This window comes from Pelmatolapia mariae, linkage group LG16_19, assembly GCF_036321145.2.
Source record: "Pelmatolapia mariae isolate MD_Pm_ZW linkage group LG16_19, Pm_UMD_F_2, whole genome shotgun sequence".
In the NCBI taxonomy this organism is placed as follows: domain Eukaryota; kingdom Metazoa; phylum Chordata; class Actinopteri; order Cichliformes; family Cichlidae; genus Pelmatolapia; species Pelmatolapia mariae.
Genome location: NC_086241.1, coordinates 28,581,698 through 28,601,376, shown reverse-complemented (window position 1 = coordinate 28,601,376; position 19,679 = coordinate 28,581,698). Strand labels below are relative to the sequence as shown.

The 19,679-nt window shown below is 44.1% G+C and overlaps 1 protein-coding gene across 1 annotated transcript; it reads right to left on the bottom strand.

Moving 5' to 3' along the window:
• Nucleotides 1–1,020: 1,020 nt before the first annotated feature.
• LOC134644516 (olfactory receptor 6M1-like) lies at nucleotides 1,021–1,962 on the bottom strand. Its single transcript, XM_063497605.1, has one exon. It carries the CDS (start codon nucleotides 1,960–1,962, stop codon nucleotides 1,021–1,023), a length of 942 nt encoding a protein of 313 aa, XP_063353675.1.
• Nucleotides 1,963–19,679: the final 17,717 nt, after the last annotated feature.

Below are 19,679 nucleotides of genomic sequence, written 5' to 3'. Positions count from 1 at the left end.
GCCAGATTATCAGTCAATCCCTGAACATAACCCACATACTGAAGTCTGCTGTTTAACCAACAAATGTGTTTTCCTTACAAGTGTGGCATTATTTAAGGGTAAATAAAAAGGCTTTCCAAAGCTTCTTCAAAGCATAACGAAACACACATGAAACACACATTTCCTTACTTTTTGTGCTATGTTTATATACATGCCACTCAGTTATCATGGCACATATAGAGTAATAAATGAACCGGTGAAAGAGACAGGATAAATAGTCAACATAAGAATGAAAAGAAAAAAAAACCCCAGGTACATGGAGCTTTAATAAAATCCAAATAAATGATAGCAGAATTAACAGAATATATCTAATGTAAAGATAATTAAAATTTCTACATTTCTGTACTTTATCATTATTCATTCATTATATATTTATTTTTTGAATTAATAAATTAAAGAAATTTGACAATATTAATGTGCAATATACAGTTGATTTTTTTACAGTTAGCTGTACCTAAAGCACTGTTGGTGTCTATGTTAAGAAAAGTGCTCTTAGCTTTTATATTGCGAGAACTCTACAGGTCTGAAACTATAATTCTCAAACCCCATTCACAAGAATCTCTTACTGAGTTTAACAAGCGGCAACTTAAAAAATAAAAATAAATAAACATTAAAATAGACAAGTGTAGGAGGTATGAGAACATTAATTACAAAAGAGGAGACAAAAGTCTTTACATTTTGGCATAATAAACTCTATTACTTTGTATTAAGGTACCTGTAGGAATAGTTATTCAACATTTATGTTATGAATAAACATATGTTATCATAGGTATAATCAATATTAATATTAATATTTAAATCGCAAAATAAATAATACAAATGTCATCTGTTAAAAACACGGTGACAGTTTGGTAAATAAATTAATTAATGAAAGCATTTTTTTTATATTTCTTTCCACAGATACAATAAATGAACATGAAAAGTGTTCTGGAAGGGATGATTTGATGATGTGAAACTCATTATAGAACAAATGACAAATACTTAGCATCCAATTTTAATACAAGTAATGAATTTGGCCTGCAGCCCTTTTAGATGTTTTAAAATTTCCTTCATTTTGAGCCCATATATAAATGGATTAAACAAAGGGTGATAGACTACTATTTGTAATGTCATTATTATGCGTGCAGTTTTTGGAAAATCTAGTTCCACCCGAGCTATGCTTATATCATACACAAAAAACACAATGGCACTGATTAAAACTAACATATGGGGTAAACAAGTCTCTGTGGCTTTCTTCCTAATTTCTTTACAACTTTGATAAGAAACAATAAATATTTTTGTGTATGTAAAAACTACGAAGAGCATAGGAAGTATTGCAAGATCTAGTAAAGTAATCACACCAAAGATGGTAATTAATCTTGATCTTTCACACTGAAGAGTGTAAACTGCATTATTACAAAATATTCCTTTTACTTTAAAGTCACACAGTTTAGCTTCCGTACTCGCTATTGCTAGGACAGCCATATGACAACCGGATACAAGCCAAGCTATGATCAGGGAAATACTCACTGTGGTTTTTCTCATGATAGTTTGATATTGTAGAGGTTTGCATATTGCCACATATCTGTCATAGGCCATGGCGGCCAGAAGCCAGACCTCTGAACCACCTAGAGTGTAAAACATAAAAAACTGAAAGAGACAGGCTGAATATGTTGTGACTTGTTTTTCAGATAAAAAGCCAATCAGAAGTTTTGGGTAAACATTTGTAGTGTATAGAACAGAGTTAAGTAGCAAAGCAGCAATGAAAATGTACATAGGCTCGTGGAGGTTTTTATGAATCCAGATTAAATACACAATAGTAGAATTACTGCAGAGTATTAGAATATATATTGTAAACATAATAAAAAAGAAAATATATCTGTACTTGTTAATTTCCACATACCAGTCCAGAGTTACAAAGGTAACATTTGATTCTTTGTCCATTATTGTTTTCAAAGACAAAACATTTGTTCATAAAACAAACTGTATAACAAATATGAATGGAAAAACAAAAACAAGAAAAAGAATTGTAACAATATGCAACGTGCTTTTGTGCCATTCATAAAGATCTCAAAACATCTTGAAGAACATTCATTACCAAGATTCACAGTTAGTCATATGAGTCTGTGGAAGGTTTTTATTATTTTGCTTCATCCTCAAGGGAGGGAGAGTTCTGAAACACCATTGGTCCGCCTCTTGCAATTGATGCTTTGGGAATGTACAATTAATCCTTCCTTTCTGTTCAATGTGAACATTCAGGATGGCTCTCCTTATAACATTAAAAGTAATACAAGACTAGATGTGTAAATAAAGAAAAGTAAAAAATAAAAATTAATACAGTCAGTAAGAACAATTCTCTCATATACAGTAATTTTAAGGTGCCAACATATGCTTTAACTGTCATGATAAGTGGGTGGGAAAAAACCGATGGGAGATTCCTTGCAAAAAAGATGTGTTTATTTACAATGAAAAACCCGGCGGCTTGTAAACACATAAGAAGAATATAACAGCCACCTTTGTGGGGGGGGGGTGTGAGCTTAAAAACCGGTCCTTTTGCACGTACGAGCACGCGCACGTGTACTCTCATGCACGCGCGCTCACTCATCCAAAATGCGGCACTTCCAGGCCATGCGATTCCACTGTGCACGCACTGTCTTCTCCTAGCGGGGGGTGCGTTTTAATCAGGTTCATCAGCCACTGTGTGCATTTTGGCTTTTCATGGTAAATTTAAACAATCAGGAATTACTTTGTCTTTTTACCCTAAAGCGCATTCTGATGCAACCTAACACTATAGAAAGACTTCTGTTGTCAGACAATCGAGCTGAAACGGCAAATGTGTGTGTGTGTGTGTGTGTGTGTGTGTGTGTGTGTGTGTGTGTGTGTGTGTGTGTGTGTGTGTGTGTGTTTTATAAGCAGATTTTCTACGGTTAGTTAAGCGACTGCCCAACCGTGTTGCATTGTTTCTAACAACTGCGCATTGTTGACTGTTTCAGACTTTAAGACGCCGTTTATCTCAAGAAATGGTGAAAAGGGAGATGGAGTGATAGAGATCATGTTAGGAGGCCTGGGTCGTTGACCCAGGGTTTTTGAGTTTGTTATATTATTTATAATTTCTAGTCTTTGGTTTCTTTGAGTTCTGTCTTATGGTTTATGTCTCTGTCGTCTCTAGTTGCTCTGTCTCCCCTGTCAGCTGTATCCCCTTTTCTAGTTCGCGTCTCTGTGTATCCTTAGTTGCTATATCCCCGTGTCCAGTCAGTCTGTGTCTGTAAGTTCAGTCTGTGTTGTGTTTCCTGTTTTACTTTGAAGGTCTCTGTCTTTTCTCAGTGTGTTCAGTTTACGCTTCTTTGTCTCGTTAGTCCTGATTTGCCCCAGCTGTGTTTCCCTCCTGTTGCCCATTCCCTGATTACTCCCTCTGCGTATTTAAGCCCTGTGTTTTCCTGTGCTCTCTGTCGCGTTCTACCGTTTACTTAGCTGTGTGTTCTGTTAGTCCTTTGGTTTAAGTTTATTTTGATTTTTTCCAGTCATGTTATGTTACCCTTTTTTGAGTTCAGTATTAAAGCTGTTTTGAGTTCACCTTTGGTCTCCGGAGTCTGCACCTTGGGTCCTATTCCTGTCTGCACACAGCCTGCACCTAACAGAAGAACGCGACCAGAAAATGGACCCCACAGACTCTTTTTCCTCAGAGGACAACGCTGAGATGGAGCGAATGGTGAGCCTGCTTGACCGCATTGCCCAGTCACAGGATTTACGGACTATGGCAGTCGGGTTAAGTGCAGTGGATGCCATCATTCGGCATAACCCTCAGCTTTGTCAGTTTGCCAAAGACACTAAGTTGGATCGCACCATTACTGCCTGGAGAGAGCAAGTCAAGGCTAGTGAGCTTGCCCTCTCTCTCACTAACTCTTCCTCTTCGCTGCCCCAGTACCACATACACAGCCCACCTGCCTCAACACTGCCACGGACTTCCTCTCCCTCGCCACACCAGCCGGGACCTCGTTCGCCTGCCTTTTTCCTGGCAGCTATGTGGTCGGAGGATGAGGAGGTGGTCTCCATGTCTCCACCAGTTCCTGTTCCCTCATCCCGGAGGAAACGGTGCCCTCGCCACCGCCACTCCTCTCCTCCGTCGCCTGTTCTGGAGAACCGCACCAGCCTTCTGTCTCCGCTGGAGGGTCCGAGGAGCCCGTCCAGCCTTCTGTCTCCGCTGGAGGGTCCGAGGAGCCCGTCCAGCCTCCTGCCTCGTCAGCTGGAGGGCCCGAGGAGCCCGTCCAGCCTCCTGCCTCGTCAGCTGGAGGGCCCGAGGAGCCCGTCCAGCCTCCTGCCTCGTCAGCTGGGGGTCTTGGAGGACCCAGCCAACACATCCTCATCTCTACTGACGGTTCCGGGGAGACCGTTCAGCCACCACCTACGCCGTCGCCTGCAATGCCACCGCCTGCGGCTCCCACGCCGTCGCCTGCAGGGCCACCACCTGCGGCTCCCACGCCGTCGCCTGCAGTGCCACCACCTGTTTCGTCGCCTCCAGCTTCGTGCCTCGCCTGGTCCAGCTTCAGCTTCAGCTTCGTCTCCTGGTCCAGCTTCAGCCTCGTCTCCTGGTCCAGCTTCAGCCTCGTCTCCTGGTCCAGCTTCAGCCTCGTCGCCTGGTCCAGCTTCAGCCTCGTCGCCTGGTCCATCCCCAGCTTCAGCGCCTGCAGCGCCTACGCCGTCGCCTGGTCCAGCCCCAGCTTCGGCGTCGCCTGCAGTGCCACCACCTGCGGCTCCCACGCCGTTGCCTGCAGTGCCACGACCTGCGGCTCCCACGCCGTTGCCTGCAGTGCCACCACCTATTTCGTCGCCTCTGGCTTCTGCCTCGCCGTCGCCTGGTCCAGCTCTGGCTTCTGCCTCGCCGTCGCCTGGTCCAGCTCTGGCTTCTGCTTCGCCGTCGCCTGATCCGGCTTCGGCTACAGCTCCGCCTGCACGTCCTGTCCGTCCTGTCCGTCCTGTCCGTCCTGTCCGGCCTGCACGTCCTGCACGTCCTGTCCGGCCTGCACGTCCTGCACGGCCTGCACGTCCTGCACGTCCTGTCCGGCCTGCACGTCCTGTCCGGCCTGCACGTCCTGTCCGGCCTGTCCGTCCAGGACGTCCTGCACGTCCTGTCCGGCCGCTTTCCGGTCCGATGATTGGGCGTCCTCGCCATCGTGGACGGCCTCCTGACCTGCTCCGTCGCCGCCGGTGCCTCCCGGCCGGCCTCCTGACCTGCTCCGTCGCCGCCGGTGCCTCCGCCCGGCCGGCCCCCTGAACTTTGTGTGAATTGTTTTTCCTGGCCGCCTGTGTGTTTTGTTATGTTGCTTTCTGGGCTCCGTTGTTTGCGCTTTTTTTTGTTTCTGGCTCCTTGTTTGGTTTGTTTCGAGCCCTCCGTCCTGTTTCCCCCACCGCCCGCCCTGGTTGGGTTGTTTTTCGTTTTTGGTGATTCTGGTTTGGGCTGTCTGGAAGCCAGCCCTTAAGGGGGGGGGGGGTACTGTTAGGAGGCCTGGGTCGTTGACCCAGGGTTTTTGAGTTTGTTATATTATTTATAATTTCTAGTCTTTGGTTTCTTTGAGTTCTGTCTTATGGTTTATGTCTCTGTCGTCTCTAGTTGCTCTGTCTCCCCTGTCAGCTGTATCCCCTTTTCTAGTTCGCGTCTCTGTGTATCCTTAGTTGCTATATCCCCGTGTCCAGTCAGTCTGTGTCTGTAAGTTCAGTCTGTGTTGTGTTTCCTGTTTTACTTTGAAGGTCTCTGTCTTTTCTCAGTGTGTTCAGTTTACGCTTCTTTGTCTCGTTAGTCCTGATTTGCCCCAGCTGTGTTTCCCTCCTGTTGCCCATTCCCTGATTACTCCCTCTGCGTATTTAAGCCCTGTGTTTTCCTGTGCTCTCTGTCGCGTTCTACCGTTTACTTAGCTGTGTGTTCTGTTAGTCCTCTGGTTTAAGTTTATTTTGATTTTTTCCAGTCATGTTATGTTACCCTTTTTTGAGTTCAGTATTAAAGCTGTTTTGAGTTCACCTTTGGTCTCCCGAGTCTGCACCTTGGGTCCTATTCCTGTCTGCACACAGCCTGCACCTAACAGATCAGACTTTATGATATCACTTTCATCAAATGTTTGCATCCCAAAAGCCTTTCACCTAACAACAGTGCCGTTAGTTCGCATACATTTTCAGTTAAATTTAAAATAATTAAAACAAAAATACGCGATGACTTTCTCATGCCTTAAAACACAGATGTGTATTGCATTATTTAATTAGGTTCATCAACCGCTGTGTGCGTTTTGGTTTTCAGTGTGAATGTATACAAATAGGAGTTACTTTTGTAAATGCAGGATCAAATTTTTTTAATGGTGCTTTTTAGACACTCGAGCTGAAACGGCAAATTGCGTGTGTTTTAACAACTGCGCTTTGGGGAGGGGGATAGTTAAGTCGAATTTGAGGTCTTCCCAAACAAATAAATAAACAAATGCCACCAGGATTATGTTGCATTGTAGGGTTGTTTTAACAACTGCGCTTTGGGGTGGGGGAAGAGGCATAAAAGTTGATAAAAGCCAGCGAACTCTTTCATTGGGGTTAAGCCTGACACCTAGGCACATTTTCGTTAGTTCGCGTAAATTCACAGTTAAATTTCAAAATTTCTGGACAAAATATGCATTGAGTCTCGATGCTATCTTTAAAACATAGAGGTGCAATACATCATTTAATCTTGTTTTATCAACCGCTGTGTGTATTTTGGTTTTCAGTGTGAATTTATACAAACAGGAATTACTTTGTCTTTTTATCCTAACACTATAGAAAGACTTTGCTCTTAGACAGGCGACCTGAAACTGCAAATTGTGTGTGCGTGTTTTACAAGCAGCTTTGCTGGATTTGTTTTTAACTTGGTGAAACATAGTGTGAAACTTTTTTCTTAATTCAGTATTTTTACAGGTTTTAACTATGTGGTCTTTCTGGAAAATGTAGGCCAACTTGTCAAATGAGAGCGTGCACTGTGCTCTTCAGAACTGCCAGCTTTGCTTGTTTCATGTGTCCTCTGTTAATGAAACTGATTTTTTTAAGGATGTTTAGAGGCGATAGCGCGGTACTAACCTGGGTGTCTCTTTAAACTGTAAATGTTAAATTCTAAGGCTACATATTCTTTATCTCCCTCTGAGTCCGCTTGGCATATGTTATGTATAAAGGCTCTGGACCTTTCCAAAATGATGTAGTGGCGGCTTTAATTTCAGTTTCTGGGAAGTTTTTCCCTCCTGTGTCTATGAACAGTATGGCTGGTGCAAGCTTTTTGTTTATTTGTGAAACTGAGCGTGGTTGTGGACAATTCCGACTGCGCTGTTTGATTTGAGTTTCGTGTTGGATCCCTTTCTTTAATTGTTAATTCTCTGCGAGCAGTGAAGAACCAAACTAGGACTTGCAAGTTTTGCCGTGCCCCAGTGGACAGTGCGAGGTTCTGCGGCTGATCCCAGCATGAAACCTGAGGATCCAGCCAGCTGGTGGAAAGACCGGTTGATACCAGGACATGCGTTGGAGCCGACTTTGCTACCCGCACAGAGCGCTTCTGACAGTCGGGCGTTGCTTATGCATAAGAGAAAAACAACAATACAGCGTGCTTCTCTGCTCCAAGACATCCGCAGTCCTTTGACACGGTAAGTATGTCTGTTATAGCCTGCGCTTCATAAATGTCTGTGTCTGTCAGTGCTGATTATTCAAACCCTGTTTAAAACGCCACTCATTTGTTGTCCAGAAACATTTCCTCTAAATTTGCAAAGTTACTGATTTAAAAATATATATTTTCGATTTTTAGCTGGATGTCACACATATGATAGACTCTTGAGCTCATTTATATAGCAAAATTCACAGTGGTATAACCATGTTAAATAAAAGATGCCCAAGTGTGCACCAATGCACTCTAATGCGAGCCTTTAAACTGTATGTTGATAAGTACATGAAGTGTACCTCTACCTCTATAGCTGAAAAGAGTCTGTGTCCATAATTTGTGGATCTGCTGATTTGTTTTTAATGTGGCACTTTTTTTTCACGAACTGCAGATGATGAAATCCTCTTTATTTGAGAAAGTGTCCTTAAGCTATTGCTGCTCATACTTACTGAGTTCCCTAGCCGCCACTTTACTATGTCAGTGAACTTTTTGAACAAGAAAGGTATGGTAGATTTAAAGACACATCTTAATTAAAGCAAAGGCAAAAAATTGGAATGAATTTTATGTGGCTGTTCATATTAAATCCAACAAAGAGTGAAAATCCAAAAGCTGCTGCAATCCTTGTATTAATGATCTCTCTCTCTCCCTCCCCCTCTCTCTCTGTGTGTGCTACTATGTGAGTTTGTGTGTGAGTGTGTGTGCGTGCTTGCATAAGGAAGGTCACGGCAGGAGCTTTTTTTTAATGCATTTCGAATCAACATTTTTTTTTTTTTTTTTTACAAGAAGTGTATTTCATACATTGGAATATGTTATGAAGGAAGGAAGGCTCAGGGTTTAAGTAATCAGCATCATGGGCTCATCCGATTAGAATGAGAATAAGCAGTCATCTAATCATTCACAGGGTTCTCCTTTTATTCTCAAATCAATAAAGCAAAGAAGGAAAGAAGGAACGACACACATGGACTGCCAATGCTGAAAGAAAGCAGATTTAGGTTACTCATTACCTTAAACAATACATAAAATCAAAAACCCAAACAGAACCTCACCTCTGCTGCCGCCCCATGTGGGAGTGAAGAAAGAGTGAGCCAAAAGTGAATGCAGTCCTTATATAACGTGTGACAGGTGAGTGCAATTAAGGACAAGCACCACATCCAATCAAAGGTGAGAGAACTAAACAAGGTGCATCTGGTTAAGTGAGTGGGTGTGCTGGGATGTGCTAAAAGGTGGGTCTTTACAACAGCCGCCCCCATATTTCTAGTGAGAAATATGTTGATATGATCAGAATCAGTCTTCGTCAGGAAGCGGGGGCAGGGGGATCAGACAGGAGACAGGGTGGATATAGGTTTTATCCTGTGCTAAGACTTCCACGGTTCTGATGCGGTCATCTGGGCTTTTCAGGAGGCGTGTCACTCTTCCTACGGGCCAGAGGGCACGTGGAAGGCGTGAATCCATGATCATTATGACAGAGTTCAGTGTGAGGTCTGGTTCTCCTTCTGCTATTTGCGTCTTCTTTGGAGGGATGGTAGATAGTCTTTTATGAAGTGAAGCCAGAAGTGATCTGCCAATATTTGTGCATGTCGCCATCGTCGTCGACCTAGGAGGTCAGAATCAGAATAGGATACTAAGGGAAGTGACGAATCATGTCGGCCCATAATGAGAAGTTTTGGGGTTATGGGATCAATATCCGCAATGTCTGAGGATACATAGCCTAGGGGTTTTGAGTTCAGAATGCCTTCAATCTCAATTAGGACTGTTCTTAAGACCTCTTCAGTGACCATTTGTGCAACAATGGTTCTCTTCAGAGCATTCTTCACAGAACGTATCTCCCTCTCCCAGGCTCCACCAAAATGGGGTGCATGCGGGGGATTGAATTTGAAATGGATTCTTTTAGTCATCAGGACCGGCTTTAGAGTCAGAGCAAGGTTGTTAAAAGCAGCCCGTAGTTCCTTATCTCCTCCTTTGAAGTTAGTTCCTTGATCACATATAATTCCCAGGGGTGTTCCTCATCGAGAAATGAATCGTTGGAGGGCCATGAGGAAGGAGTCGGTATCCATGCTGTTTAGGAGGTCAAGATGTATACACCGAGTCGTGAGACATTTGAATATTATTCCCCACCTTTTCTCCGATCTGCGGCCGGTCTTGACCATGTATGGTCCAAAGCAGTCTATTCCTGTGGAGTAGAAAGGTGGTTTGAATAACCTAAGACGAGCAGCAGGCAAGTCTGACATTTTTGGCAAGATGGGCTGTGCTCTCCATTTCTGACATGCAGCGCAGCTATACTGATGCCTGCGTACTGCTTCCCTTCCTCTGAGAATCCAAAAAGTCTTTCTGAACCAGCATGATGCAGTTTGTCATCATAATCTTGTATGAACAGTTTGGTCACTGGGTGAGCAGGATCAAGTACTATTGGGTGAATGACATTCAACTCCAAGTCTGGGCTTTGCCGTAGTCGGCCTCCTACATGGATAAGTCCAGAATTCCTGCACAATACTGGTGACAAACACAATAGACGGCTGTCGGATGAGAGGGGTTTGTCTGACTGTAAATGGGCTAAATCTTCACCGAAACTGTCCAGTTGTGCCTGACGAAGGAATTCTTGTTCTGCTGTTACATAATCAGCTGCAGAAGGAATGTTACCCTTTTGGTTGGGAAGTGAACGAGCCGTGAAATCCAATAGCTCTTGATAGGTTCTGAAGCAGGGTGTGTATGTATGGGAGGGGGGTACTGACAATACCAAAAAAGTAGGATTTCTTTAACTCAGTCTGATCATCATCAGGATGGAAATCTGTAACTGTGGGCCAGTTATGTGGAGGTTCATGCAGAAATGAGGGACCCTAGGTCCACCTGTTTGGACTAAGGAACTCTTTCAGGGATTTACCTCTCGTAACATCATCAGCAGGATTTGTGGCTGAATTGATGTATCTCCAGTCTTGACTGTTTGTGAGGTTTTGAATTTCTGAGACTCTGGCTCCTACGAATACCTTGAAACTGCAGGAATCTGACTGAAGCCAGTGAAGTACAGTTGTCGAGTCAGTCCAAAGGGTGGTGGTCCTGACAGGTAAGGTGAGTTCTGTTTGTATGAGCTCACAGAGGCGTGCGCCTAGTAGGGCTGCGCATAGCTCCAGTCTGGGTATTGTTAAATTCCGCTTAGGAACAACACGTGAGCGAGCTAACAAGAAACTCAGTTCCACATGACCTTCAAGATCATCTGATCTCAAATATGCGACAGCACCATATGCTCGCTCCGAAGCGTCACAGAAGATACGAATGTCTCGAACTGTGGTAGAAACGTCCATTTCCTTAGAAGTATAGCAACGTGGGATGGCAATTTGAGGAAGATAACAAAGTTCTTCTTCCCAGGACTTCCATGTCTCTAAGAGGTTGTGTGGAAGGGAAGGGTCGTCCCAATCTCTCTCTTTTCTCCATAGCTCTTGCACCAAGGTTTTGGCGCGTGTTGTAAATGGGAGTAAGTAGCCTAATGGGTCATACAGACAAGCAAGTACTGCATAGATACGACGCATTGTGGTGGGGTGTGAGGCTAGAGTTCTGTATTTATAGGCAAACAAGTCAGTCTCACAATTCCACAATAATCCTAATGTGCGTTCATGTGGGCCAGATGGCTTGTCTTCAGTCAGGCAAAGTTCATTACTTGCCGTTCTTACCTCAGATGGTAGATGGCTAATCACAACAGGATTATTGCTGGCCCACTGGGGAAGGTCGAAGCCTCCTTCTGATAGATGGTTTCTTAATTTGTCTAGGAGTGTTCGAGCCGACTCTGCTGATGCAAAACTCTGCAAGCAGTTATCAACATAGAAACACTGCATTACTGAAGACTGCACATCTTTGTCAGATTGATATTCCTTCACATGTTTTTGCAGTGCATAGATTGCACAACAAGGGCTGCAGGTCGTACCGAAGGGGAGTACCTGCCACTCATACACTAAAGGGGGGCTGCTTTGCTCATGTCACGCCACAGGAATCGGAGGAGTGGTTTATCAGGAGGCAGAAGACGGACTTGGTGAAACATGCCTTTGATGTCGCCACTTATTGCCACTGAATGTTGCCTAAAACGCAACAAAACACCGAGAAGTGTTGGCCCAAGGATTGGTCCTGGCAATAGGTACTTATTGAAACACTGACCTTGAAATGTGAAAGAGCAGTCAAAGACTATGCGATCTTTATTGTTGTGACTTGTCATATGATGAGGAATATACCAAGCTTCTTCGCTATTGTGCATCTCCTCTGGGCTAAGTTTAACTACATAGCCTGCTTGCTCCAATTTCAAAATCTGATCCTTGCAAGACATGGCTTTGTCAGGATCTTTAGCTAACCGAGCTTCAGTGTTGCGGAGTCTAGACATGACTACAGTTGGAGGGACATTCAAAGGAGGAAAGTTTGCCATCTGAAGAAGAGGAGTGGCGTAGCGATTAACACCATTGATCTCAACCCTTTTTTTGGCCTGTTCAAGGAGTTCCAGTGCCAGTTGATCTTGCTTTGATCGGATCACAGATTTCTCACTGTATTCAGGTAAAGTGTCTAGTTGCCATAGCTTCTCAACATGATAACGCAGTACATCTGCAGGTGAACTGAGAGATGTGAACAAACACTGCACATGCTCTGTACTGCTCTGGGGCTGAAAGTCTGTGATCAGATCTTGAAGCGTCCATCCTAATTGGGTTTTAATTCCTGCAGAAGACCCATATGGTCCCTGTCTCAATGGAGCAGTAGGCGTGATGAGGTGAGTATGATCTGAGCCTATGAGCAGGAGTGGCACTGCTTTATTAATAATGGGTAATGGGATACCTTGAAGATGCTTGTATCTCCGTTGGAGAAATGATACAGGGTAGGTGTGGTCTGAAAGTGCTAGGTGACTTGCAGTGAAGGAATTATTAATTGTGTAGGTTTTCTCTGGGTGTGCAATGGGTGAGATTTTGAAACTTACGGAAGAACCTTGAATAGTTTCAACTTCTTGACGGACAGTTCTAAGTGATAATCTCTCTGCTTCCCCAGTTAGGTTGAGATGCTGCGCAGCTGATGTTAGAAGAATGGTACGCTGGGAGCCATCGTCAAGTACTGCATATGTTTCAAGAGTTCTTTTGCCATTTCGCAGGAGCACTTTCACAACCTTTAAAAGGACACTAGGACAATCACTAGGTCTATCAAAGTACAGTGTCCTCACTACAGGATTAGTTTCAGTTTTAGATCTCTTATTTACATCACATAGGATCTGTAGATGTCGTCCCATGCAGGTGGCACATGCTTTCCTCAGGTCACACTTTGCGGCCTGATGAGTCCTAGCACAACGCCAACACTGTTTGTTTGCTTTTATCCAGTTTATTTTCTCATCCTTTGTCTTCTGAATGAACTCGGGACACTTACTAATGTGGTGTTCAGGTGAGCAGCAGTATGCACATGTTGCCTTAGTTGTTATGATCGGTTGTGCTGCCTGTACAGGATCATCAGATGTATTTGCCCCATGTAATATTGTTGTAAGTGGAGAGGTGTACTTACGGGCAGGTCGTGGCTGGTTGAAGGATGAAACAGGACTGGCCTTTCTTGGTTGACACTTGCATTCCATTTGCAACCAGGATGAGAACAAAGGCAAGGTATACGTCATTTCTCCCTGTTCCCTGTAAACGTGCCGTTTGAAGCGACTGAAATGCTCTGCAGGTAACTTTGCTAACAAGCGATCAACATGGGAGCCACAATCTAGTTCTGCATGTCCTTGTTCTCCCATAGTGCTAAGCAACCCAACTAAAGCCTGTACACGAAGAACAAAATTATCAAGACTCTGACCATCACCTGCTCTGATAGGAGGCAGTTCCAGTATATTCTTTAGCTCTTTCAATGCCAGCTGTCTTGGTTGCCCATAACGCTCATCAAGGGCTTTGATGGCTTGAGTGTATGGGTCAGGAGCGTAGGAAAAGGCAAGAGCTAATCGTTTAGCTTGGTCTACTTTGAGGTGATCAAGAAGGACATGATATTTGAAGTGCTCTGTCTCATGAGGATCAAGAAGGTTTGTAAGGGCCATCCATAACATCCTGTATTGCATTTCGTCTTCTCTACTAAGGTCTGGAAACGAAGGACCTTCAAGCTTATATACATGTGTTCTCGTGCTAGAGGAGTGACCCGAGCTAGCAGTAACAGGTATCAAAGGTTTCTGTTCATGTGAGGCATTGGATGTAGCTGGTTGCTGCTCTAGAAGAGGGCAATGCTTGTGGTCAGATATGCAAATGAGAGGTTGAACAGGGTCTTCAGCTGAAGGAACAGCAGGTTGAACACATGAGATCTGGTGGGGATCCTGCCGTGATGAGGCCAGGAAATCAAAGGGAGTCTCATCTTGTGTAGCAAGGACTGGTCTAGGCAAACCACTTGAAGGGACTGCAGCATCTAATATTGTTGAATTAGGTAAAGGAGGGCTGGCAGCTGAAACTAAACCAGACTGACGGCTAATCTGTGAGGGCTGAAAGGGTGATTGACAGGTTGCTGTATCAATCACTGGGAACTGCTCATGTTGTTGATGTGTTTGAGGACTGGCTCGTAAACTGCATACAGAAGATTTGATTCCATCAGATGAGACAGTGCGAATTGAAGATCTGGAGCTACGAAAATGGGAAGGAGATGATTGAATCATAAATTGCCTAATCTCCCTCATCGTCGTCAGCAGTTCCCTCATGACCTCATCTTGGTTGGTGGGTAAAGGAGCAGGACGTGTCTCTGGTTGACTTTCTGACTCTCCGACAGGATCCTGCAGCCCATGTGTGTCTTTGTCACTGTGCTGGCATTCGGTTTGACTCTGTTTCACATCCAGCTCTTCTACTTCCAGGATACTGAACGTCATACTGCTGCAGGTGGGCAGGAGGTCGACTATCACGGCTGGATCGTCTCAAACCTTCAGTCAATGGCTGCTTTGAATCCATGATGCTAACACTGCTCCAGCTCGGAGGACCATGTTATGAAGGAAGGCTCAGGGTTTAAGTAATCAGCATCATGGGCTCATCCGATTAGAATGAGAATAAGCAGTCATCTAATCATTCACAGGGTTCTCCTTTTATTCTCAAATCAATAAAGCAAAGAAGGAAAGACACACATGGACTGCCAATGCTGAAAGAAAACAGATTTAGGTTACTCATTACCTTAAACAATACATAAAATCAAAAACCCAAACAGAACCTCACCTTTGCTGCCGCCCCATGTGGGAGTGAAGAAAGAGTGAGCCAAAAGTGAATGCAGTCCTTATATAATGTGAGACAGGTGAGTGCAATTAAGGACAAGCACCACACCCAATCAAAGGTGAGAGAACTAAACAAGGTGCATTTGGTGAAGTGAGTGGGTGTGCTGGGATGTGCTAAAAGGTGGGTCTTTACAACAGTATAAATGTATTCTTTTCTATAATTTATAAGTACGAAACTCTAAAGATTTTGAGTTCATGCACATTGTGAAACAAGAATCTAAATCTTTCTGTCACAGTGATTTCTATAAAAGCATGTTGTTTATGGGGATAATGTGAAAAATCTTTTGCGGGCTCTAATAATGATCAATGGTGATTGAAGAGGAAGCTTGAACCCTGGCTCTGGACATTTTCATGACAAGTGACAGCACAGACATCTTCTAACTAGAGAACATGTTTTATCATCATAAAGACTGTGATATTAAGCATCGTTAAGGTGTCACTTCAGTAATGCTGCTGGGAGAAAGAAGTGTTGACTCGTGTTTTTTAATAGAAGACTTAAAACACTAAACTCTAATTTCAGGGGTTTATTTTAAGTTTACAGAATATAAGATCTGGTAAGACAATGAGTTTTACTTCTCACTGTTCGTGTTATGTTGTAGTATCCATTATCATCTTGATGCATTCTCAGTCATCCAGGAAAGTAAATCTCCAAAAATTGATTCTGTTCATCTGGACGCACGCACACACACACACACACACACACACACACACACACACACACACACACACACACACACACACACACACACACACACACACTCACATTGTAGCACACACAGCATTAGACACACACACACACACAGAGAGAGAGAGAGAGAGAGAGAGAGAGAGAGAGCTCCCCAGAGTCTGCTTCCTCCACAGAAGATGTGCCAGTGGGATTAAGGAGGTCCTTAAAGTATTCCTTCCACCGCCCGACAATTTTCTCAGTTGAAGTCAGCAACACTCCACCCGCACTATATTGTTATTGAAAGTTTGACTATTTATGATGGGTGTCTGACGGAAAGTCTAAACTCTCTGACACTCACTCTAGGTTCTGTTGTCCTACAGTATGTCAGTGATTTCCTTTTGACTAAACCTAATTAATAGGGATGTGAATCTGCCGAAGCATCTGGCTACTGAAGGTCATAAGGCCAGCCTTCCAGAGCTGCAGGTTGCTTAGGAGGAGGTTCCATTCCTGGGGTATCAGATTTCAGCTAATGGTAAAAATCTGTCTCCCAAATACCTGGAAGCCCTACAGCGCATATCAAAACCACTCACTAAGAACCAAATTATTATTATTCATTTTTGGGAGATGTGCTCTTATTCGGTCTTTAAGTCTGACGTCATTAGCCGTGTCTGGGCCCAAACTCTGCTGCAGGTCCCTAAGTCAAATGATCACTCACTGCGCATCACTGCAAATGTATAGTACATCATTACACATTTGTACAGTCTCACAGTAAGCTCACACACTTCACGTGACAGCAAAATTAAAGGCACATTATCTTTTTCTCTGGATTTTTAAACCTGAACAAACGTTCATTCACATAAAAGTTGCCTTGCAATCCCCACTCACTGTGGGCTTGACTGACTCTACCAGACTTCTCCCCCAAGCTAGATCCTTTGGCTCCAGGTTCTTTTATTTAATGCACTAAATTTCCACAATGGTCTCCTGAAAAGCCATCATTAGTGTAGTTACCCGCTGTCAGCTACATAGAAAAGGATCCTGGTGTTACTTGTCTCTCAGAAACAGTTCATAACTTCCCTTTAACTCATTCATGTCACCTAAAAGAGAAACCTGTTTCTCCATCACCTGTTCGGCTCTGATGATTCAGTAAGGACATTTTCTGGTTTCATCTTCATGTTTCCCTCTCATCAGATATCCAAACCGATATCATGACCAGCAGCTTTTACATCTGTGGCTCCAGCAAATATCAACTGATACTAGAAAGTAATATTAAATAAATTCTAACAACAGCTTACCAAGCTTAAATGTGCTGCTGTTGTTTATCTGCTAGTTTCCTCTTTCTGGCCCAAAGAGGAAACTAGCGGATAATTAACAACAACAAGAGAAAAGCCGATCAGCTGATCATTGATCAGTTTCATGTTTGAAGTAGCAACAGGAGAGGGAGGGGGAGAGAATGAGAGAAGAAGACACAGCTGTGCTGCGTAAAGACTTTTTTTAAATTCTAGTGGAAGTACGGGACAAATCATGTTCCTTTTCACCTCAATAAGGAACTCCTTGGATGTAATTGGAAAAATCACCATCGGCGGCCAATGGCCAGTCCATCTGCAGCTCCATATATCAGTTGTTAAGCTTAACGTGGAAATACTTTACAAACATTCAGAAATAAACATACACACTTGCTTTACTTCACCGGGATAGCTTTCTCCGAGATGAAATGCCGGTATTGCAGCACATAGCAGGGCTCCAAATGCTTTCAGTGTAAAGTAACTCCAGACTGCCGACAGGTCTCACACGCCACAGCCACTCTATTATGTGACGCATACTGATCCGACGTGCTAAAGTCATGAGCTGGGTTACACCATGTCACAAGTTTTGTGGTGTGCTTTTGTGATACTTAATGGATTGGATCACATTTTTTATTTCTCTCTGTTATCCGATCTAGTAATTTAGGTCAGTGTCGGAACAATACATAATATCGCATCTCTAAAGCAACTGCATCTCTAATAAGCACCCGGTGTTTTGTGTAAATAAAGAACTGAATGGTAATTCTCAGTCTGCACATGAGTCCATCCTGTCCTCGTGACAGAATATTCCAGCCACACCATGGACTCAGCAGACTCTGCATCCTCCACTTCAGCCTCTGTCACTCTGGAGGAGCTACTGCAACAGCAAGTAGCTCCTCCAGCAAATGCTAGTTCGACTCAATGAAGAGGTTGCGGCCTTGGCTCAGGCTTTCGCTCAGCAGACCCCGCCTGAGGAAAACCCATCCTCCAACCCATCTCCCCAGGTAATATTAACTCCCACTGAAAGTATACCCACATCATCTCTTTCACCTGTGTCTCTCGACAAATTCCCCTATGCCAGAGATGTTCTCAGGGGAGCTTGGGAAATGTGTTTTGTTTTTGATGCAAAGTTTCGGCAGTTACCTCAGGAGTTAAGACTGCTTATTTCATTCAATTGTTAAGGGACCGCGTATTGACTTGGGCTCAGGCTCAACTGCAAGCAAGCCACAAAATAACTTATGCTGACTTTTTGTCTAAGTTCATCGCAGTGTTTAAGGGACTCAGTGCTGAAGATGCCGGACACCGCTTACTTAACCTCAAACAAGGTAAGTGCAGCATGGCTGATTTTTCTAGTGATTTTTGGACCCTGGCAGCACAGGCAAAGTGGGAACCAGAGGCATTGAGAACCATGTTATTGAATAACATAAATAATGAGTTAAAAAATGAATTAATGATGCGTGAGCTCTGCGTTTCTGCCTTGTCTGGTCAGCACCGTTCGTGTTAGGTTATCCGTGGTTAGTGAAACACAATCCTCAGATTGACTGGAAGAAAGAGTGGGTGATGGGGTGGAGTGTCACATAAACTGTCTCAGGGCTACCACCCTCCCGGTCACCCCGCTCTCCCCTGGTGAAACCCCTGAGGCTCTGGATTTGTCTGCTGTTCCCCGTGTTTATCACAACCTGGGGGCAGTGTTTAGCAAGGATGGGGTGCGCTCGCTCCCGCCTCATAGGCCCTATGACTGTGCAATACATCTCCTCCCTGGGGCCCCGCTTCCATCTGGCGGCCTGTATAGTCTTACTCAACAAGAGAGAGGGGCCATGGAGAAATGCATCACTGGCTCTTTGGCTGCAGGCATTATTCAACCATCTCCTTCTCCAGTAGGCGCAGGATTTTTCTTTGTCGAGAAGAAAGATAAAACTCTTCGGTCATCGCCGTCAAAAACAAATATCCTTTACCTTTCCTCTTCTCTGCCTTTGAACTGCTTCAGGGGGCTACAGTGTTCAGTAAGCTTGACCTACGGAATACATACCACCTGGTGAGGATTCGACTGGGAGGTAAATAGAAAACAGCATTCAACACCCATTTAGGTCATTTTGAGTATCTGGTAATGCCCTTCGGTTTGACAAATTCTCCAGCCATCTTTCAAGCTTTGGTTAATGACGTCCCCCGAGACTTTATTAACCGGTGTGCCTTTGTTTACCTTGATGACATTCTCAATTTTTTATAAGTCTATGGTAGAGCACAAGTTCCACATGAGGCAGATTCTTCAGCGCCTATTGGAGAATAGGCTGTTGGTGAAGGTGAAGTGCGAGTTTCATGTGGACTCAGTGACATTCCTGGGATACATTATCGCTCAAGGTAACTTAAAACCTGACCCGTTGAAAGTCCGAGCAGTCCTGGACTGGCCCCTAATCATCGGCTACTCCACCGTTTCCTGGGCTTTGCTAATTTTTAACGCTGATCCATCAAAGATTTCAGCAAGATCGTTTTACCGCTCACAAAACCTACCACTCCAAATGTGTGTTTTCAGTGGGATCATCCAGCTCAAGAGGTGTTTTCCTGTTTGAAGGAGATATTTGCCACTGCACCCATCTTTCGACAGCCCATTCTAAATCAGCGGGTCGTGGTGGAGGTGGATGCATCGGAGTCTAGAGTCGGGGCGGTCCTATCCCAGCACTTTGAAGGTAAACTCCATCATTGTGCTTTCTTTTCTCGCTGCCTCTCCTTCGCAGAGCGAAATTACGACATCTGGGATAGAGAACTGCTGGCCGTGATACTCGCCCTAGAGGAATGGAGGCATTGGCTAGAGGGCGCTGAGCACCCCTTCATTGT

What these genes read in the sequence shown, in the direction of transcription:
- LOC134644516 (XM_063497605.1), bottom strand. Translation starts at nt 1,962, where the DNA reads ATGGACAAAGAATCAAATGTTACCTTTGTAACTCTGGACTGGTATGTG.